The sequence below is a fragment of the Syngnathus floridae genome, chromosome 5 (assembly GCF_059516105.1).
Source record: "Syngnathus floridae isolate MCC-2025c chromosome 5, RoL_Sflo_1.0, whole genome shotgun sequence".
Classification (NCBI taxonomy): domain Eukaryota; kingdom Metazoa; phylum Chordata; class Actinopteri; order Syngnathiformes; family Syngnathidae; genus Syngnathus; species Syngnathus floridae.
The window spans coordinates 18,920,136-18,943,428 of record NC_142417.1 but is presented as its reverse complement, the minus strand read 5'-3'; the positions used below and the strand labels follow the sequence as shown (position 1 = coordinate 18,943,428).

At 45.6% G+C, this 23,293-nt stretch overlaps 1 protein-coding gene across 3 annotated transcripts in view; it reads left to right on the top strand.

The window, feature by feature from the left end:
- The window catches only part of arrdc1a (arrestin domain containing 1a), a 46,595-nt gene that overhangs the window by 10,540 nt on the left and 12,762 nt on the right, over positions 1–23,293 (top strand). For 2 of the 3 annotated variants that reach the window (XM_088375081.1, XM_088375082.1), the window contains exons 4-6: positions 2,301–2,455; positions 2,836–3,018; positions 19,286–19,462. In XM_088375081.1, the coding sequence (XP_088231207.1) occupies positions 2,301–2,455; positions 2,836–3,018; positions 19,286–19,462 (515 nt within the window). The remainder of the gene's footprint in view (positions 1–2,300; positions 2,456–2,835; positions 3,019–19,285; positions 19,463–23,293) is intronic. The other variant, XM_088375083.1, reaches the window with a different exon arrangement.

Here is a 23,293-nt window from a genome sequence, read left to right as displayed (position 1 = left end):
AATGTACTGAACAAGACGTTACAAGGTCAGGACCAGCTTGTCAGTGCTGCATATGACAATGTCAGAGTATTCTCTAAAAAACTTGTGTTATGGAAAGCCCAGCTTTTCCAGACAAACCTCTGCCATTTCCCAGCATGCAAGGCACTCATGAATTCAGGCACAACATTCAGTGGTGAGAAGTACCGTAATTTCCGGACTATAAGCCGCGACTTTTTTCCAAAATTTTGAACCCTGCGGCTTATAGACAGGTGCGGCTTATATAAGATTTTTTTCGTGATTTTTGTGATGACTTGATCACTTTTATACACTCGTAAAAAGGCTGTGGACCATTGTTGTGCGGTATCTTGAAGAAAAAAACAACAACAAAAATACTATTTTGAAACACTACTATGGCTGCTGCTTATTCTGGCTGTGTTGCTTGTGACTATTATGAGCTTTAGTAGGAATGCATGCTACGTGACCTGCGTCAAAGGACTCTAAACCCTTTCTCTTACTCTGCCATGTGACTCAGAGATTACACAAAGCAGTGCACACTTCCGTGTTGCTGCGGTACTACTGCTGCGTCACAGGCAATGTTTAGAAAGACAGGTTAAAGTATGTTATTAAAACTTTAAAAAGGCTTTCTGTGTACTGTCTTTCTTTGTAAAAAACTCATGTGCACGTGCGGCTTATAGTCCGGTGCGGCTTATGTAAGAAAAAAACTAAAATATCCCCAAATTTTAGCTGGTGCGGCTTATAGTCCGGTGCGGCTTATAGTCCGGAAATTACGGTATGCTGATACCATTGGAAAGCTACAGGAAGAATTTGATCAGAGGTTTGCAGACTTCAAGACACACAGAGCCACTTTTCAGATTTTTGCTGACCCCTTCTCCTTTGATGTGGAGGATGCCCCCTCTGTCCTGCAGATGGAGCTAATTGACCTGCAGTGCAATACTGACCTCAAAGCCAAGTTCAGGGAGGTGAGTGGAAAAACAGTGGAGCTTGGACAATATTTGAGAAAACTGCCCCCCACCTTCCCTAAGCTTTCCAGAATGTTCAAGCGGACCATGTGCCTTTTTGGCAGCACCTATCTGTGTGAAAGGCTCTTCTCCACAATGACCTTCAATAAGTCAAAATTCAGGTCCAGACTTAATGATGAGCACCTTAAAGCCATACTGAGGGTCTCAGTTGCCTCCTCCCTCAAGCCAAATGTAGCTCAGCTGTGTGAGAGGAAGCGCTGCCAAGTCTCTGGCAGCAAGGATTCGGAGGAAGTAAATGAAGCCTATGTTCTGAAGAACTGTTCATGTTCTGCATGTTCTGACTTGTTAAGATTGAGAAGATTGGTTCAGTTGACCTTTTGTTTTGAATACTTAAAGCCTTTTTTTTGTGGAATATTTGATGCGGCCCAGCCTCACCCAGACTCTACCTCCAGCGGCCCCTAGGTAAATTGAGTTTGAGACCCCTGGTCTAAGTCATGTGTCGTCGTGTTTTCTTGGGCAAGACATTTCACCCACCTTTCCTCCCGTCCCACTCGTACTATATAGTAACTTGATGGTAAAATGAGCAAGTATTTTATCAGTCCAGACAGGGTTAAATAGATGGTTTTCATGCATTTCATTTCATTTTACATTTCAAAGATGCCACTACTCCTGTTTTTAGCACCACTAGCTACACTTAAAAACAACACTGTTAGCAATGTGGGTAGGCTATGCGAGTGTTGCATTCATGGCATCAAACACTGTTTTTCACAAAGTAATTTTTGAGTAGTAGTATTCTGCAAAACAGACAACTTTGAAAAATAAAATGTTCAATGGCTATTACACAAGCTGATATTGATTTTGTATGCTGTGATTACTCAACAGCAATCACGTAATTAACAGTGCACTCAAAAACTAGTTTTTGGTTGACTAATGAACGAACTATGTCGTCCAGTATATAAAGATTCCTATAGTGAGCAGGGAGGGAATGTGTGAATAATTCTGAACAGAGCCAGAACAATTAGCAACTGTAGTTATAGTATTTAGTGACTAGTCTGACCCCTCTAATGACTACCCAAAACAGTGACTAGTGACAAATCTAGCTACTTATTGTGTTCTTGTAAACGTTTAGAGACTCTTTAGATTTCATCCCATATGCAGTCAAAGTGGCTGATGTTCATCCCTCCACCCTTGTGAGCCATTTGCCATTTCAAACGTGAGTTTTGTGTTGTGTTTAGTATTGGAGAATTACTCAACCCAAACTACTGTAGTTGAAGTTACTACTTTCAATATAAAATAGTTTTAATAATCACAGTGCCTTTCTCTGTTTATGTTTTTCCACAGAATCTGCTCCAACATCGTTCGAGGGCAACTATGGTAGAATAGTTTACAGAATAAGAGCTTTTGTTGACACGCCACGCTTTTCCAAAGATTACAGCACAGCAAAAGAATTCTATCTATTGGACCCTCTCAACTTAAACAAAATTTCAGACATATGGGTGAGCCATGAATTCTATTTATTTTTGCTTTAAGAATACACAATTTGGACAAAGGTATTGGACAATTTAGCTTTCATTGAGACGACTGCAGATATTGAGCTCTGTATCACCCACAGAGTGTCAAGGGTGTTCGTTGAATCACACATCTTAAGCATAGTCACGAAAAAAAGTTCAGACACTTAGTCACACAGTGCAGTTTAGAGACTTGCGTTTCTCATCCTTTATATAACCAGGTGAATAAAAATAGTCTTATTGAAATTAAAATCTGTTTTTGAAGCAAGCATGTACAGGCCCATACAGTGCAGGATTTAGAGATATGGAAGTAAATGTAGTTTAACAAATATGCCACCAATGTGATGTAATGGCCTTGCTCTTTGCAGGGTCCCTGCTCCTCTTCAGTCCTCCAGGAATTCAGCTACATGCTATTAAAAACAGGCACAGTGACACTGAAAGCCCAGATTGACAAGAAGGGTTACACACCAGGCCAGGTTATTCAACTGTCCGCTGTCGTCCACAATAAATCAGAGAAGAGAACAAGCAATATAAAGGCCTCTCTGGTGCAGGTAAAACTTCCTCTACTTGCATCAAATACTCTCCTGCCAAATTTTCACCTCTCAGTATTGTTTTATTTTATTTGCCATGAAGCAGTTGAGCAGAATTACACAAGCGTTTTCATCATTGCATGTCAATAATGTGACATGTGTAATTTCAAGACGAAATGACAAGGACATTTGATTTCACTATTATCAGTGACAACATTATCACAGCAGCATTATCATATAAGTAAGGAAATGTAAACACAAAAAACCCACACTTTTTTATTTTGAATACATAAAATATGTGATTTTACTAACCCCATGTTCTGTTTGACATGAATATTTCAAAATAGCAGCACTAAAAGACCACAAATGCCATGGAATTTACTCAAACTAATTTAAAATGGCAATGATATTCTTCTAGCAGTGGAATGGTATTGAAACATCAATCTACGAAGACAGTTACCGTATTTTTCGGACTATAAATCGTGTTTTTTTTCATAGTTTGGGTGAGGGGGCGACTTGTACTTGTGCGATACAGGGCACTTGCGTGTGTTGGTTCATATGTTGAACTGTTGATTTGTGAAATAAAGAGCCGGTTACCAAACCCACGTCCTGCCTGGTACTTTGGTAAAGCTACAATATAGTTATGTACTAGATCTGTGGACTAATTGGGGCCGCAGCTGAGGACGAGGCTGATGGCGCACGTAGGTCCGGAATCGACAGCTGTTTTTATTGTTTTGTTTTTTTTCACACAGAGAATGAATATTCCGGTGGATTCAATGATTTGGAGTGACACGGATGGTTCCTTAAAATTCTTGTTTAGATTACATGTATTTGATATATCTAGTCTGGCGTCAGCAGCCCACGTAGTCCGCCGTCAACAGCTGTGTATTTTTTTCATTTTATTTTTTTTTACACAGAGGATAAATATTCCGATGGATTTAATGATTTAGAGTGTTACGGATGGTGTGTTAAAATTGTTCTTTACGTTACATTTATTTGCTATATCTAGTCTGACGTCAGCAGCGCACGTAGTCTTTCCAGCATCAACAGCCGTGTGTGTGTGTGTGTGTGTGTGTGTGTGTGTGTGTGTGTGTGTGTGTGTGTGTGTGTGTGTGTGTGTGTGTGTGTGTGTGTGTGTTTTAAGTGACACAAGACAAAGATTCCGTTGATTTAAAGATTTGGAGTGACACGGATGGTTTGATAAAATTCCATCCATCCATCTTCTTCCGCTTGTCCGGGAACGGGTCGCGGGGGCAGCAGCTTTAGGAGGGACTCCCAGACATCCCTCTCCCGAGCCACTTCATCCAGCTCATCCCGGGGGACCCAAGGCGTTCCCAGGCCAGCTGGGAGACATAGTCTCTCCAGCGCGTCCTGGGTCGTCCCCGGGGTCTCCTACCGGTGGGACATGCGCGGAACACCTCCCCAGGGAGGCGTCCAGGAGGCATCCTGATGAGATGCCCGACCCACCTCATCTGGCTCCTCTGAACGTGGAGGAGCAGCGGCTCTACTCCGAGTCTCTCCCGGATGACCGAGCTTCTCACCATATCCCTAAGAGAGAACCCGGAGGAAATGCATTTCGGCTGCTTGTATCCTGGATCTCGTTCTTTCGGTCACGACATAGCTCGTGACCGTAGGTGAGGGTAGGAGCATAGATCGACCGGTAAATCGAGAGCTTTGCCTTTTGGCTCAGCTCTCTCTTCACTACGACGGACCGGTACAGAGTCCGCATTGCTGCCAATGCTGGACCAGTCCGCCTGTCAATCTCGCGCTCCAATCTGCCCTCGTGAACAAGACCCTAAGATACTTGAACTCCTCCACTTGGGGCAGGATCTCATCCTCGATCCGGAGCGGGCATTCCACCCTTTTCCGACTGAGGACCATGGACTTGGATTTGGAGGTGCTGACCCTCATCCCGACCGCTTCACACTCAGCTGCGAACTGCTCCAATGAACGCTGGAGATCACGGCTTGAAGAAGCCAACAGCACCACGTCGTCTGCAAAAAGCAGAGACGTGATGCTGAGGTCCCCAAACCGGACACCCTCAACGCCTCGGCTGCGCCTAGAAATTCTGTCCGTAAAAATTATGAACAGAATCGGTGACAAAGGGCAGCCTTGGCGGAGTCCAACCCTCACTGGGAACGAATCCGACTTACTACTCGAAATGCGGACCAAACTCTGGCATCGGTGATACAGGGACCGAACCGCCCTTAGCAGTTGGCCTGGCACCCCGTACTCCCGAAGCACCCTCCACAGAACCTCCCGAGGGACATGGTCGAACGCCTTCTCCAAGTCCACAAAACACATGTGGACTGGTTGGGCGAACTCCCATGCACCCTCGAGGATCCTGCCGAGGGTGTAGAGCTGGTCCACTGTTCCACGGCCATGACGAAGGCCACACTGCTCCTCCTGAATCCGAGGTTCGACCTCCCGATGGAGACCTTACCAGGGAGGCTGAGGAGTGTGATTCCCCTGTAATTGGAACACACCCTCCGGTCCCCCTTCTTAAAGAGGGTAACCACCACCCCAGTCTGCCAAACCAGAGGCACCGTCCCCGATGTCCACGCAATGTTGCAGACCCAATAGGACAGGTGAAGGGATTTGTCTCTGTTAAAACCACATTCCAAGTAAAGATGTGTGATCTCACCTTGGAAGATGAACATTGTGATTTTATTTTTATAGAGATCAAGAATAATGCTAATCTGTCATTGCTGGTGTTATCTAATGCCCTCCAGACTCTCCTTTAAACACTTTCTGTTCCAAGCTGAATGATCTCTTGCACAAAGTAAACAACCTGAAAAAAGACTGCATCCTCCTTGGTGATGTCAATATTGACATATCCAAGGAAGATGGAGCTAAACAAGACTTCATTAACACTATTCATTCCTCCTCTTTCTTCCCCACTATTAATTGCTTTACTAGTGTGACCAAGTCATCAAAAACAATCATTGATCATTTTATAACAAACATACAAAGTACTAAATTGGCAATAGGAGGTTTACAGATAATTTTCTCATTGTATTATTTTGGGGCTCAAGTAAGCGGTCTTCACCTCCAATCACTAGAATAAATACTAAAATTGTAAATGTAAGAATATTACAACATTTTGCTGTACACTCACAAAGTTCTGGGATCCAGTCTACACTTGTAGGATTCCTAATGAAGCATATGACATTTTAATCAAGATTATTCAAGATTCAGTGAATATCACCATTCCAGAGAAGACTATTGGATGCAGTCCTACCCTCGAGAGTAGACCTGGGCAAATTACGGCCCGCGGGCCACATCCGGCCCTTTGAGCGTCCCTTTCCGGCCCGCATGAGGCCAATCGTAAATTATATTTGATTACTACTTAATTAAAAAAAATAATAATTGTGTCGTGCGTGCAATACAACTGTTTTGCTTTTACTTTGAAAGGCGTCGTACTTCCGTGTAGCGTACGTGTATGTGAGCTGTGCGTGAAGGTGAACAGTGCAAAGTAATGCTGCCCGAGAAATGTGTGCTGACCCTCAGAAAAGAAAAGTTGACAAGGAGCGCCGTGTTTTCAACAAGACATGGACTGCCAAGTATTTCTTTCCAGAAATGAAAGGTAAAGCCGTGTGCCTGATTTGTGGTACACAGGTCGCTGTGTTTAAAGAATATAATTTGAGTCGCCACCACACGACCAAGCATGAGAAAAAATACATCTGTCTGATAAACAGGGCGCATCAGAGGCTGATGGATTGCTAGCAAAACTGCAAGCCCAACAAGGACTTTTTATCAAACTTCACACCCAGAGATGCAGCGGCTTTGTCATTTGAGGAAAAGTTAAAGAAGTTAAGAATAAATTGTACTGATTAATGATTTTTTTTATTTGACCTATACACCACAATTTCACATAGCTTAATATAAATACAAACAGAATAATTGTATTCTTCTAATTACCAGTACCAACTATTTAAAATAATTTAGTGCATTTTACAATGGAAGAAAATTGAGCGGGTTTAAGTTATCGTAGGTGTGGCCCTCTGACACAACTCAGGTTTTTCATGTGGCCCCTTGTAAAAATTAATTGCCCACCCCTGCTCTAGAGCCCCTGGATAACAAAGGGAATCCTAAAATCTATCAAACGTAAAAATAATCTGAACAAAGTATACACGAAAAATCTTTCTAGCCTTAATAACGACAAATATATATCTTATAAAGATAAACTTGCACTTATAAGAAAAAGCAAAAGACAACACGACACACAGCTCTTACAGGCATCGAAGGGGGACTGCAAGGAGACCTGGAATGTGCTAAATTAAGTCTTAAAGAGGAGACTACGTTCCCTGATATTGATGACACCACTGCCATTCTAGCACAAAATTAAAATGACTACTTTACCTCAATAGGTCTAAACCTCAGTAAGCAAATCAAACAACCACACGGATTATCTTTTAAACAGTTTCTCACTGGTAATTATGCTCATTCCTTTTACATGGCACCTGCTGATGGTACTGAACCTTTTAAGATCATTTCTAACTTAAAGAGCTCACATTTTGTTGCGCACATTATTGTAGAGCCTTTGGCCCATTGTATTTATCTTTCCCTACTTACTGGGACTGTACCCAGGAAGTTAAAAATATCCAAGGTCATCCCAATTTTTAAAGCAGGAGACAAAAATGACCTGAGTAACTACCGACCAATTTCTATTTTACCAGTTCTTTCTAAAGTGATGGAGAAGGTTGTGTACAATAGACTATGTGGCTACCTTGACATGCTGAATATTCTTGTTCCTTTCCAGTGTGGTTTTAGAAAAAAAAGAGTACGACATTTATGCCAATGATTGATCTTGTCCAAAAAAAAAAAAAATGACTGCATGTAAGGTTCAGCCATGTGCAGAGCGACCAGACTTTATTGTGAAGGAAGAGGATCGATGGAGTCTTGGAGCGGTGGACGGGCGAGGCTGTATTCGCTGGGCGTTGGTGGCTGGATGACGGGACGCTTCTGGAGCGGGCGACTGTTCCTGCAAAAGCGGGACAGGACTGACAAGACAAGGACTGAATCACCAGGAAATGGGGAGTCAATCTTTCTAAGATTGATGCGGACAAGGACATGACGAGACAAGCTGACAACTGGAGTTGCGCAGGACGCGCTAATATAGCCCTCCTGATGAGCCAGCCCCAGGTACTGGTGATCAGGGTGATAGAGGGGCGTGGCCAAGTGCCCGGCGGCGCCCACTCGTGACATAACCCCCCCCCCCCCCAAGGGACGGCCCCCGACATCCCCAGGAGACAGCAGAACACCCCCCCAACCCACCGGAACGGGCGGGCGGGAGGGATCAGGACTCCGTCCATCTCGGACGCACCCACCAAGGGCTTGGCTGGTCCGGTTGCCATCGGTGAAACTCCGTGATGAGTGACGGGCTGAGGATCCAGCGGCTCATCAACCAGGAGCGGTGTGCGTCGTCGTAACCCTCTCAGTCCACGAGGTATTGGAAACCCCGGCCGCGGTGGCGCGACCGGAGCAAGGAACGGACAGCGTAGACCGGCTCCCCCTTGACGAGCCTGGGTGGCGGCGCAGCAGACACCGAGACCAGCGGACTCTCAAACACGAGCTTCACACGAGAGACGTGGAATGTGGGATGGACTCTCATGGAACCTGGGAGGCACAAGCGGATGATCACCCTACGTATAGGGAATGGACCAACAAAGCGGGGAGCCAGCTTGCGGGATCCCTAGCGTAATGGCAAGTCCTGTATCGAGAGCCACATGCGCTGTCCCACGCGGCGGAGAGAGAGACCCGGGCTCTTGCCCAGGCCCGGTGACAGCGGCGGACACAGCCCAGGGCGGACGGGCACGCAGCACTACGCTCCTGGTGGGCGAACAGGGGCGGCTAGTATTCAAAGATGCACTGGAAGGGTATTATGCGCATACTCCACCCAGGGGAGCTGTTTGGCCCACCCGTGCTGATCTCCAGCGGCCATGCATCAGAGGGACTTACCTAGCTCCTGGTTAAGGTGCTCTGCTTGCCCGTTGGACTGCGGGTGAAACTCCAAGGAGAGGCTGGCTGTGGCGCAGAGGAGCCGGCAGAATTCTGTCCAGAAGGCTTAAGCAATTATGTAGAAAGCATGAGCGCAGATGGCGTTTAACCAAACTTGAGGTTTTCCATCAGGCATGGAAGGACAGCCTCCTGAAATATAAAGATGCGCTTATCTTAGCAAAAACTCGTTATTTTTCGCAAGTCATTAATCTCAATAAAACCAATCCTAAATACCTATTTGATACAGTGGCAAAGCTACGCCAGCCGACCCCGATAGCTCCTTCCACTCAGCTGACGAGTTTATGAAATTTTTGCTCAAAAGATTGAGTCCATTAGGGACGAGATCAAGAATACCATTCCAATCGCTCCGCCGGTTACTAGCGCTGGGGATCATGCAATAACCCTCTCAAATTTTAAAAGCGTGTCCCTTGAAATGCTTACACAATTGGTTAGTGCAGCTAAACAAACATGTTTACTCGACCGGCTTCCAGCCAAACTACTTAAAGGATTATTTCCAATTTTAGGACCGTCCGTCTTAAATATAATCAATCTGTCTGTTTCCTCTGGGATAGTGCCAACAGCCTTTAAAACTGCTATTATTAAACCGTTACTTAAGCGAGCAAATCCTGACCCGGACTGTCTCAGTAATTATAGGCCAGTTTCAAACCTCCCATTCATAGCAAAACTTCTTGAAAAAGTAGTAGCGCAGCAGCTTATTGATTACATGGTCGCTAATAATCAATATGACTCTTTTCAGTCAGGTTTTAGAGCTAATCATTCCACAGAGACAGCACTTGCTAAAGTAACTAATGATCCCCGCATAGCTATGGATTCAAATACGTCGTCTGTATTGTTACTACTCGATCTTAGTGCTGCCTTTGACACTGTAGACTGCGATATTTTATTAGGGCGTCTTAAAAGTTGTGTTGGTATCTCAGGGTCAGCACTAAGCTGGTTCTATTCCTATCTATCAGACAGGACGCACCGAGTGGTCCATGGCAATGCGTCCTCTGAGCTCTATAATGTTATGTGTGGTGTCCCACAGGGATCGGTACTCGGACCGATTTTATTTAATATTTATATGATTCCGCTTGGGGACATAATACGTAAATATAATATTAGTTTTCAATGCTACGCGGATGACACCCAATTATATATGCCGTTATCGATGATAGATCCGCGGGACCGTTGTAATCTCGAGGCGTGCCTTGCGGAGATCAAGCAATGGATGTCTCTCAACTTCCTTCGTCTTAACCCAGATAAAACTGAGATGTTGATAATTGGTCCTACTCGTTATCAACACTTATTTAAGAAAACCACTATAACTATAGATAACCGTACTATCACTCAGAGTGATACGGTAACTAATCTCGGCGTAATATTTGACCAAACGCTTTCCTTTCAAAAACACATTAAGAATATAACCAGGATTGCGTTTTTTCACCTTCGTAATATTGCTAAGATTCGTCCGATCCTCTCGACCGGGGATGCGGAAACTATTATACATGCGTTCGTCACGTCGCGCCTGGACTACTGTAATGTATTATTCTCTGGTCTTCCTAAGTCCCTCATCAAAAGTCTACAGTTAGTACAAAATGCTGCTGCGAGGTTGCTCTCACGGACAAGAAAATTTGATCACATTACCCCAATATTAGCCAACTTACATTGGCTCCCGGTCCATTTAAGATGTGACTTCAAGGTTCTTCTACTAACCTATAAATCACTGCATGGCTTAGTGCCTTCATATCTCGTCGACCTAGTCGTTCCTTATGTTCCGTCTCGTAACCTTCGTTCGCAAAACGCTAGTCTTCTAGTTACACCGAGGGCCAAGAAAATGTCTGCAGGTTCTAGAGCATTCTCTATTCGGGCTCCAGAGCTTTGGAATGCCCTACCAATGGATATTAGAATTACTACCTCAGTAGAAACATTTAAGACACGTTTAAGGACACATTTCTACGAGATGGCCTTCAACTAACTTGTAGTGGGCGATTCGAGTTTGTCTTGTTCTCTCTGCCCACCCCCTCCCTGGCTGGGGAGGGGGTTAGGTGGCGCAAAAGCTGATCGCGGCTAGCTGGATTCTTGGGGACCAATCCAAGATGAGGAAACTGCAGCTCAACCTCCTTGAAGACACTGCCAGGACAATCGAGGGCACCTCCGACATCCATTTTTTCATTGATTTTCATATTATGTATCACTTGTGCCCTCTCTGCATCCATTACAACCTGGTGATCCTGAAAGGGGGATCCTTCCATCTGTGGTCCCTTCTCAAGGTTTCTCATTTTCCCCTGTCAGGGTTTTTTTGAGTTTTTCCTTGCCCTTTTGGGAGCATAAGATCAGGGGATGCTTTGAGAATAATTGTCAATTTTTGTCTATGTGAAGCCCTTTGAGACAGTTTAAGGGCTATACAAATAAATTTGACTTGACTTGACTTGCGAATTGTGGGCCTCGGTCTGACACGATATCCCGCGGGAGACTGTGGTGACGAAAGATCTCCCACGGCATAATGGACGCCGTTTGCTTCGCCGACGGAAGCTTAGGCAGGGGAATAAAATGGGTCATCTTACTAAAGCGGTCCTCAACTGTAAGAACCACTGTGTGCCCCTCCGAGGGCGGAAGGCCCGTGACAAAGTCAATCGACAAGTGGGACCAGGGGCGCCGGGTAACGGGCAACGGTTGGAGTAATCTGGCCGAAGTACGATTTGACGCCTTGCAGCGGTTACAGATGAGACAGGCCCGAACGTATTCGCGGTCATCCTCTCTCCAGGTGCGCCACCAGAACCGCTGGGCTACCACATATCTCGTGCGGGCAGCCCTGGGATGACAGGCCAGACGCGAGTCGTGCACCCACTGCAGGACAGGCGCCCACAGGTTTTCCGGAAAGAACAGGCGACCTTCTGGGCAATTGCTGGGCCCGGGTTGATTGCGCGAAGCGGCCTCCAACTGGCGCTCAATCTCCCATGACAGGGCCGCGACTCGAACGGAGCTCGGAAGGATGGTGGGGACCGGCCCCCGCTCCTCCTTCCCACTAGGGAACACGCGAGACAGGGCGTCTGCCTTGGCGTTGCGGGAAGCCAGCCTGTAGGAGAATAAGAATTTAGAACCATCAAAAAACAGAGCCCACCGGGCTTGCCTGGCATTCAGCCTCGTAGCCGATCGCAGGTACTCCAAGTTGCGGTGGTCTGTTCAAACATTGAACGGCGAGGCGGTGCCCTCTAGCCCAGGGGTCTCAAACTCAATTTACCTAGGGGCCGCTGGAGGTAGAGTCTGGGTGAGGCTGGGCCGCATCAAATATTCCACCAAAAAAAAGGCTTTAAGTATTCAAAACAATAGGTCAACTGAACCAATTTTCTCAATCTTAACAAGTCAGAACATGCAGAACATGCAGAACATGAACAGTTCTTCAGAACATAGGCTTCATTTACTTCCTCCTAATCCTTGCTGCCAGAGACTTGGCAGCGCTTCCTCTCACACAGCTGAGCTACATTTGGCTTGAGGGAGGAGGCAACTGAGACCCTCAGTATGGCTTTAAGGTGCTCATCATTAAGTCTGGACCTGAACTTTGACTTATTGAAGGTCATTGTGGAGAAGAGCCTTTCACACAGATAGGTGCTGCCAAAAAGGCACATGGTCCGCTTGAACATTCTGGAAAGCTTAGGGAAGGTGGGGGGCAGTTTTCTCAAATATTGTCCAAGCTCCACTGTTTTTCCACTCACCTCCCTGAACTTGGCTTTGAGGTCAGTATTGCACTGCAGGTCAATTAGCTCCATCTGCAGGACAGAGGGGGCATCCTCCATATCAAAGGAGAAGGGGTCAGCAAAAATCTGAAAAGTGGCTCTGTGTGTCTTGAAGTCTGCAAACCTCTGATCAAATTCTTCCTGTAGCTTTCCAATGGTATCAGCATACTTCTCACCACTGAATGTTGTGCCTGAATTCATGAGTGCCTTGCATGCTGGGAAATGGCAGAGGTTTGTCTGGAAAAGCTGGGCTTTCCATAACACAAGTTTTTTAGAGAATACTCTGACATTGTCATATGCAGCACTGACAAGCTGGTCCTGACCTTGTAACGTCTTGTTCAGTACATTCAGTTCCTGTGTGACGTCAACAAGAAAAACTAAGTCCATTAGACATTTAGGATCATTTAGCACAGGAACAGTCATCCCATCCTTATCCATGAAGGCTTTCACTTCTGCTTTTAACTCAAAAAAACCTCTTCAAGACCTTCCCCCTTCTGAGCCAACGTACCTCGCTGAAGTAGAGCACGTCCTCGTATTCTGACTCTATTTCCGCCAAAAAGTCGCGGAACTGCCGATGCTTTAAAGCCCTGGATCTGTTGATGATTTTCACAACGTCAGACATCACATTGTCAAACCTCATGATCTTGCTGCAAAGGGCCTGCTGGTGGATAATGCAGTGCAGAGCAATGGCATCTTCCACACCCTCCGCTTCCAGTTTCCTTTGAACAAGCGCCACAAGTCCATTTTTCCTCCCTGTCATTGACGGCGCTCCGTCGGTAGTTATTCCAGCCAAACGCTTCCATTGTAAGCCGGCATCCTCAATGGAATCACACAGCTGGCGGAATATCTCCTGGGCAGTGGTCTGGCCATGCATTGCAATCACTGAGAGCAACTCCTCCGTAACTTCAAAATTGTTATCAAAGCCACGGACATATATATTGCGAGCTGCGCCATGTTAGTGACATCTGTGCTCTCATCAAGAGCAAGTGAGTATGAATGGAAATGTTTAGCTTTCTCACGCAGTTGATCATAAATGTTGCCTGACATGTCAGAAATGCGCTCTGCCACTGTGTCGGCTGAAAAGCTGATGTTACTAAACTGAGCCTTTTTTTCCAGGCAGACTATACTTGCAGCCTGTAACATGCACTGTTTGATGAACATGCTGTCTTTGAATGGCTTCCCAGCTTTAGCAATCATCTCACTCACCACGTAGCTAGCTTTGATAGCCGCTTCACTCTCTTTGCTTGCTTTTTTTGAAAAAGTCTTGTTGCCTCAGTAGACATGTTTTAAGTTTGGCGACCCGGTCCTCTCGCTCATCTCCCAGGTATTTTCCATACTCCTCAGCATGTTTAGTTGAGTAATGACGTCTGATGTTATACTCCTTGTGCACCGCAACTTTATCCATGCATATTAGACACGTTGGGATGCCCCTGTGCTCAACCAAAAAATATTCCGTCTCCCACTTCTCCTGAAATTGTCTGTGCTCATCGCCAATTTTTCTCTTCACAGCAGGTTTTGAAAAAGACATGACTGGGGCTGACAAAAACCGTATAGCACTAGGTGACAAGATATATTTTCCCTCCACTTGTTCATCCAAACATGTTAAAGTGACCAATTGCTAATTCGCGCTGTTGTCACGAGCCTGAGCTACAGGAGCCCACAGGTGTTAAAAAAAATATAAAACCCCCAGATGCATGTGAGAAACAATGCGCAGGCCGCACTAACACAAAGATTTGATTTCAGGCAGGGGGCCACAAAACATTGTCCTGAGGGCCACGGGTTTGAGACCCCTGCTCTAGCCAATGTCTCCACTCCTCCAAAGCCAGCTTGACAGCGAGGAGTTCCCGGTTGCCGATGTCGTCATTACGTTCTGCGGATGACAAGCGGCGTGAGATGAAAGCGCACGGATGGAGACGATTGCTTGGCTGCAGTGCTGGGACAGCACCCCTCCGACGCCCACGTTCGAGGCGTCGGACCTCGACCACAAATTGTCTCATGGGATCAGGCACCCAAAGGATCGGGGCAGTTGTAAAGCGCCTCTTCAGCTCTACGAAGGCTAGTCCGCTGGCTCCGTTCATTTGTACAAAGAGGCGGGGCTGGTGAGAGCAGTGGAGCAACCACTGTGCTGTATCCGCGGATGAAGCGGCGATAAAAAATTGCGAAGCCCAAAAATTGCTGCAGTCTTTTGCAGGTCTCTGGCATGGGCCATGATGTGACCGCCCTCACCTTCTCGGGATCCATCGAGATGGATCCCGCTCTAATCACATAGCTGAGGAATTTGACCGAGGGGGCGTGGAACTCGCACTTCTCCGCCTTCACAAACAGGGAGTTCTCGAGGAGGCGTCGCAGCACTGCCCTGACATGCTGGATCTGTTTGGGAAGCGAACGGGAGAAAATGAGAATGTCATCCAAGTATACAAATATGAACTGATTGAGCATGTCCCTTAGCACGTCATTGATGAGGGCCTGGAAGTCCGAGTGGGACCACCAAATACTCGTGCGTACCAGGTGGTATGCGTTACGGAGATCCAACTTGGTAAAAATGGTTGCGCCCTGGAGACTCTCAAAGGCGGACGAGAGGAGAGGCAGCGGGTAGCGGTTCTTAACCGTGATGTCATTTAGCCCCCGGTAGTCTATGCACGGGCGGAGCGTACCATCCTTCTTCCCGACAAAGAAAAATCCCGCTCCTGCAGGCGATGAGGAGGGTCGGATGATCCCTGCCGCCAGGGAGTCCCGGATGTACTCCTCCATGGTCTTCCGTTCCAGCGCGGACCGGGAATATACGCGGCCCTTGGGAGGAGAGGTACCGGGTAGCAAGTCAATGGCGCAATCATAAGAGCGGTGAGGAGGAAGCGTAGTCGCCTGTGAGTTCATGGTAACGAGCCGGTACCTTGGAAAGGTCGGGATGGGGACTGGGCGGCGACTCTCCGGACGCGCTAGTGGCTGCCTTCAGGCAAAGACGGTGGCAGCGATCGCTCCACTGCCGTACAATTCTCTCCTCCCAGTCCAGCACGGGGTTGTGCTGGCGCAACCAGGGATGCTCCAGAATGAGCCACTGTCCTGAGAGTGGCAGAAGAAAGAACTTAATGGTTTCATGGTGGTTACCGGAAATCCGCAACCCGACCGGCTCCGTGATGGAAGTAACTTCGCCTATCAGCCGACCATCAATGGCATGGGCAGGGATGGAAGGGCTCAGAGGGAGGAGTTTCACTCCCCATTGACGAGCCAGCCCCAGGTCCATAATGTTGCCCTCCGCTCCGGAATCCACCAAGGCTGTCGCGTCTCTGTCACCCACAGCGATCCGAAGGTGAGCCCGTAGCGTGAACGTGCTGGCTCCGGGAGAGTGAGCGCCCATCGAACTCACACGGATTCCCTGTCGCTGCGTGAGCCCTTGGTCTTTTAACAGACATTGAATAACCCGATGACCCTCCTTGCCACAATATGAGCATAAGCCCAGTGTGAGGCGTCGAATGCGTTCCTCCGCGGGAAGGTGGACCCGCCCCAGCTCCTTTGGCTCAGCTGGTGGTGTGGTTGGTGGCTCTGACCCTGATGAGGGGAAATGGCGGCGTGTTTCTCACGATGCTCTCTGCTCACACTCGCGCCGCCGTGTTCAGATCCGCCGATCTATTCGGGCTGCGAGGTCCATCGCCTCCTCCAGGGTTCGACGGCAATCGTATGCCACCATCCCGTCCTTCATACAGTCCGCGAGCCCATGGAGGAAGGTGCTTACCAGGGCCGGGATGTTCCAATGACTGCTTCCTGCCAATGTCTGGAACTTTAGGGTGTATTCAGCCACCAAGCAACGACCCTGGCGCAGCATCGCCAGCTCCTCGGCTGCATCCTCAGTGACAGAGCCCAGATCAAACAGCCGAAGTAGTTCCTCCACGAAGGCAGCGTGTCACATGCAGAGGACCCTCTTTCATACTCGGCCAGGCCCCACAGACGTGCCTCACCCGTGAGGTGGCTCAAAGTGAACCCCACCTTGGCTGGTTCGGAAGCAAAGGTGACTGGCTGAAGACCGAACATGATGCGGCAGTCCGTCACGAAAGCCCGGACATACTTGGGATCACCGCTGAACTTCTCGAGGTCACCCAGGCGGGGCCCCGGTACATCGAGTTGTCTGGCTTCTGGGACTGGGCGGGACGTAGGAGTGGAGATGGGCGCCGGTGCAACCGAGGCAGCGTCTATGGGTGAATTATGGAATGACAGCTCTTGGAGGCTGCCCAGGATCTGCGACATTTCTTGCCGTTGCTGCTCTATTTGCTGTTGCCGTTATTGGCCAATAAAAATCAGGGTGCGGAGATCTGCCGACAGGCTGCTGACGGCAGTCTCCGCTTGCTCCAGTCAGAACAATGCTGTCTGATCACTTGCTGGCTGCATGGTGATGGTCGACTTGTACTATAAGGATTGGACAGTACAGCCATGTGCAGAGCGACAAGACTTTATTGTGAAAGGGAAGGGGATCGATGGAGTCTTTGAGCGGTGGACGGGCGAGGCTGTATTTGCTGGGCGTGGGTGGCTGGATGACAGGACGCTTCTGGAGCGGGCGACTGCTGCTGCAAAAGCGGGACAAGACTGACAAGACAAGGACCGAATCACCAGAAAACGGGGAGTCAAGCTTTCTAAGATCGATGCGGACAAGGACATGACGAGACAAGCTGGAGTTGCGCTGGTCGCGCTAATATAGCCCTCCTGATGAGCGCCAGGTGCCGGTGATCAGGGTGATAGAGGGGTACGGCCGGCGGCGCCCACTCGTGACACTGCATTGAGGAGGGGAAATGTGGCATTGGTATCTTCTTGGACCTATCAAAGGCTTTTGATACCATTAATTTTGACATTTTATTACACAAATTACAACATTATGGTATAAGAGGTGTCGCACTGGTTTAAAAGTTGGACAATAGAGAGAACAATATGTCCATGTAAATGACAATTAATCCTCTTGCAATCCTACAACCTGTGGGCTCCCCCAGGGATCTATTTTGGGGCCAAAAGTATTTATTTTATACATAAATGATTTTGTAAACTCCTCCACAATCTTTCATAAAATTATATTTGCTGATGACGCTAACTCATTTGCATCACACGAAAGTTTAGAAATCTTACAAGATTCTGTAAATACAGAACTAATTAAAGTCTATGATTGGTTCAGATGCAATAAATTGACTTTAAATATTAGTAAAACCAATTACATGATTTTTAATTCAAATAAACAGATTAAAATCATAGATCGCTGCCAAATTGTCATTAGTGGGGAAGAAATAAAAAGAGTCCATGCCACAAAATTCCTGTGGGTCTTCATAGATGACTCACTCAACTTTAAATGTTACATAGATCACCTTGTATCTAAATGATCAAAATATGTTGGTTTATTTTACAAAGTCAGACATTTCCTCCCTCAGTCAGTACTCCGTATTTTATACAAAATTCTATTTGAACCTCATCTTAACTATTGCAATGTCATATGGGGCAACACCTTCTCTCTTCACCTTAATAAACTTCAATCTCGACAAAAGAAAGTCATTAGGGCTCTGTTTAATTCTCCAGCCCTCCCTCTCTTACGCCATTTTGAGTTACTAAGACTACCAGCTCAGTGGCCTCGTGATAGAGTGTCCGCCCTGAGACTGGAAGGTTGTGGGTTCAAACCCCGGCCGGGTCATACCAATGACTGTAAAAATGGGACCCATTGCCTCCCTGCTTGGCACTCAGCATTAAGGGTTGGAATTGGGGGGTTAGATCACCAAATGATTCCCGGGTGCGGCACCGCTGCTGCTCATTGCTCCCTTTGGGGATGGTTTAAATGCAGAGACAAATTTCACCACACCCAGATGTGTGTGTGACAATCATTGGGTCTTTACCTTGACCTGAGCTAAATGAATTTCATAATGTTATGTTTCAAGTTGTGAACAAGAGAAACCACATACTATGCAGAGCCCATCCATCACTAGAGCCCAGCATTCCCATCAGACGTGAGTTAAAACACACATCCCAGGGAAATACTGCAGATGTGTGCGCACCAGTATGAGTGTTGCTTGTATGGGACCTCAGATTTGGAACAAAATGGATGAAGCCTTAAAGGTCATGCCATCTACCTCTAATTTAAAAAAAAACATCTTTTTAGCTTTCTTTTACAAACCTATAATTAAATCCACATTTCCATAGTTAGCTGGGTTGAGAGTGTGTATGTGTGTATATTGAGTGTCTGTCTGTCTGTCTGTCAGTCCGTCCGTCCGTCTGGGCTCCGGTATATAAGCTTAGCTTCAATCGGGGACCCTTTTCCTCATGCTATTAAAATGTCATGTTATATGTATATGAAAAAAATACTAACGATGGTGTGAATAAATACATTTTCATTCATTCATTCATTCATTCATTCATTCATTCATTCATTCATTCATTCATTCATTCATTCATTCATTCACTCATTCATTCATTCATTCACTTTCAATAAGGAACTTAAAGTTTCAGTAATGTGATAGATTAAAACATGATGGTTTGAAGTGACTCTTATTCAGTAAGTTAAGTTTGTAAATCGCTATGTCCTTTTGTTTCAGAGAGTGACCTATCAGACAAAAAAAACCACCCATGACGTGAGGGTCATTGCAGAGTTGGAGGGGGGACAAGTTAAGGCTGGCAAGGAGATAGAGTGGAAGGAGCAGATCATTGTTCCTCCTCTTCCGCAGTCATCCCTTGTTGGCTGTGACCTCATAAAGATTGAATACTATGTTAAAGTAAGAGAACAATTTTCTTATTTTGCTTCCCTACAAAGCCACTGGTTTAGTTATTTTTGACTCCCCCAACACAAAGACTCTACAGTGGTTTTCAAAGGTAGTCGTACCACAAAATTTTCCACATTTTGTCACAGTACAGTCCCTAAAGTATTTATGGAATTTTATGGGATTGACCAATACAAAGTGGTTGCATAATCTTGATCTGAGAAGAAAATAAGAAAACGTGCTAAATAATACTCAACAGCTCCACATCAATTACCTTACCATTACGATGTCTGACAGGGACTTCGGCCTGCCATTTGCTAAAGTTGGCAAAATAAGGTAGTATTTCTGTTAGAGTGGTGCTCACTCTAACTTATTTTTTGCAAGAACCACATGGGAGACAGTATGCCCCTTTTAAGCACTTGCAAATGGAGAGTTATTCGTCGCTGTGCGTACAGCGATGATCGAATGAGGTCTGACTCAGGCCTCTTGCAAGAACATTTTTACTGAGAGAAACAGGGTGGGGGTGAGAGTGGACAGGATGGGGTTGAAGCCCCTGGCCTGCCGGTCAAAGCATAACAGGGGGTCTTTTACGACGTTGTGTAAACAGAACAACTTTGAATGCTTCCTCTGCAGCTGGTCAATCAGTTCAAAAGATCTTAGCACTCTGTTCTACTACTTTTGTTAAGACAGGACAAGCTAGGTTAATTATTACAGGTTACATTACAACATAAGCATGGGATCAAACTAATCTATCAACCCTAACAATTTCTGTGCAGAGGCTATATTCGTAAGTTGCCTGTTTTTACCCTAGCTTTAGAAACTGACAATTATGTGACATATTACCAGAAATTTTCATTCTAATTGCTTGCACATAAATAGTTGGGTCCCTGAATTGGCTGCATATCTATTGTGAAATTACACAGACGGAGAAGAGCTCTGTTGGCTGCGACATTTCAAAGTAGGTTTCTGTATGAGAGTCATTCTGAAATTTAGCGTTCTAATGCTGCAATCAGACCAAACGCAGGCTAACCATTTCTGTTGGTGCATTTCCCTATATAGTAAGTACATTTTGCGTGGTAGTTCAATCAATATAATATCAATGTTAGAGGGTGGTAAAACCTATTTAAAGTTGAATAAAAGAACAAGACTGCTGTGTTCATAGGTGCAAATGGCACTGGGGATGGTGGGGTCCCCCAGAGTTTCATTAGAGCCACGATTTGTCCCCTGCACTTAAGGCAACAAAAAAACACTACAGAGGACTAATGTTCGCCTTCCATTGGAACAGCCATGGACTGTAGCCTAAAGCGCATGTTGTGCTGCAATGGCTAATGTGTATATATATACCGTATTTTCCAGACTATAAGTCGCTCCGGAGTATAAGTCGCACCAGCCATAAAATGCCCCAAAAAGTGAAAAAAAACATATAAGTCGCTCCGGAGTATAAGTCGCATTTTGGGGGGCAATTTATTCGACAAAATCCCAGACCTAAAACAGTCATGAACGAGCAACAACAGGCTTAACCATAACAACAGGCTAAACGATAGGTATGCTAACTTAACAAACACAAAGAGCTGAGAACGGGTCTGACGTAACATATAGAGTGATTAAGGACAACTATTACATGAATAACATGTTTATAAAACCATGGGTGTCACTCCAATTCATTAAATAGCAACAACAGGCTAAACCATAGGTATGCTAACGTGACAAACACAAACAAAGAGCTGAGAACGGGCCTGACGTAACATATAGAGTGATTAAGGACAACTATTACATGAATAACATGTTTATAAAACCATCGGTGTCACTCCAATTCATTAAATAGCAACAACAGGCTAAACGATAGGTATGCTAACGTGACAAACACAAACAAAGAGCTGAGAACGGGCCTGACGTAAGGACAACTATTACATGAATAACATGTTTATAAAACCATCGGTGTCACTCCAATTCATTAAATACATCGATCGTTTTTTGTCAACAATGGGTGCGCACGGCTGAGGGCGCTTGCACTTAGAAATATTCCACAGGCTCATATAACGATAGATAAACTATATTTCAAATAACTATAATATAAGCCAATAATATGATCAAACCATCCGGGCACTTTAAATCCATTAAATCCATCGATCAAATTCCTCGTCCTTTGTCAACATCGCCGCGCGTGCGCCCTGACGTCAGCCTTGTCTTTATTCCACAGATCTAGTATATAACTATATTGTAGGGTTAACAAAGTACAAGGATAGACGTGGGTTTGGTAAACGGCTCTTTATTAAACAAAACAAACTTCCAAGCGTGTGGCGGCGTGGACTTCCAGACACGAGAGCTCCATGGCATAGGACCGGGCGTGCGTAATGGCCATGTCCGAGCCCCATGCACCGTTCGCGGACATCCACTCGGCCGAGCGCCGGCCCCCGACTCAGTAGAGTAGGACCGGGCATGTGTAAAAGCCATAATAGTTTTTCAAACCTTCTATGTCACTCCAAATCCTTAATTCCTTCAAACTCTTTGTTCTCCGTGTCACTTAGAAATGATCAACGCTAATGATGCCGGTCGTCCTTACGTGGGTACGTTTGTCCTTTATGTAAACAACCGCCGCGCCGCGCCGCGCCACTGACGTCACTTGAAATAGTAATCCATTGGTACATCACGGTTCTCCAAACTTTCTTTCTGCTGCTCGATTACTGTTTTCAGCTGCATATTTTACAACTTGAAGTTTGTAACCTGCAAAATGAGTTTCTTTTTGGTGCCATTTTTCTTAAGCCCACCCAGTTGATGAGTCACGGCCAACGGTGAAATTTAGAGCGCCCTCATCCAGTTTTGTCTGAAAATATAATTTTTTTCAGATGTAGTTTTTTGTTTTGTTTATTTGGTTGTTTTATCAAAGTCAAAGTCTGCTTTATTGTCGATTTTTTTTTTTCATATACCAAGACACACAAAGAGATTGAAATTACGTTCCCACTATCCCTCGGTGAGATAGTACACATATGCATACAAGCAACACAAAAAAACCAAGAAGGCACAAACAATGAATAAATAAGAGTGTTGAATAAATGATAAATAAACAAATAATAATAAATAATAATAAATATAAGAGGAGCAAAAATGGCGCAAGTGTACATAAAGCAGACAGTGGACTTGGATATGGTGCTTTAAAGTGTTAATTGCTTTATTTGATGTTTTCTCTATTTTTTATGTTTTGAATGTGTTCAAGGTAAAGATATAAAAGCATGTGAAGTGATCAACTACACTAAAAATAACAGTCGCTCCTGAGTATAAGTCGCCCCCCCACCCAAACTATGAAAAAAAACGCGATTTATAATCCGGAATTTACGGTATATAGCAAATTCTACCAGAAATGTGAGAATTTGTATCTCTCCGAAATTTAATCAACCATCTTCCTGACATCAGAGCTCCAACTCAGCAAGGAGGCGTACCTTACAAACCAACGATACAGTAGACCTAATGCTATCTACTACTCATGTACCGTATTTTCATGTTCAAACGACGCACTGTAATAAAAGGCGCAGTCTCAGTCGTGTGCCATGACTGTGTTTAACACACATAGGGCGCAACGGTTCATAGGGCGTGAGTCTTATATATACAATCCACGCACGCACACACTGCAAATCCACACCCACACTTCCGTAAACGTTCTCATTTACATTTATCAACAACACACACACACACACACACACACACACACACACACACACACACACACACAAGCATACAAGTGTGCGTATTTAAAAATGAAGCGGGAGCAAAACCGAGTTTGGTATTCACATTTTTATTACCGGTAATGGTCATCAATTGGACCCATCGAAGTCATCATCCTCTGTTTCC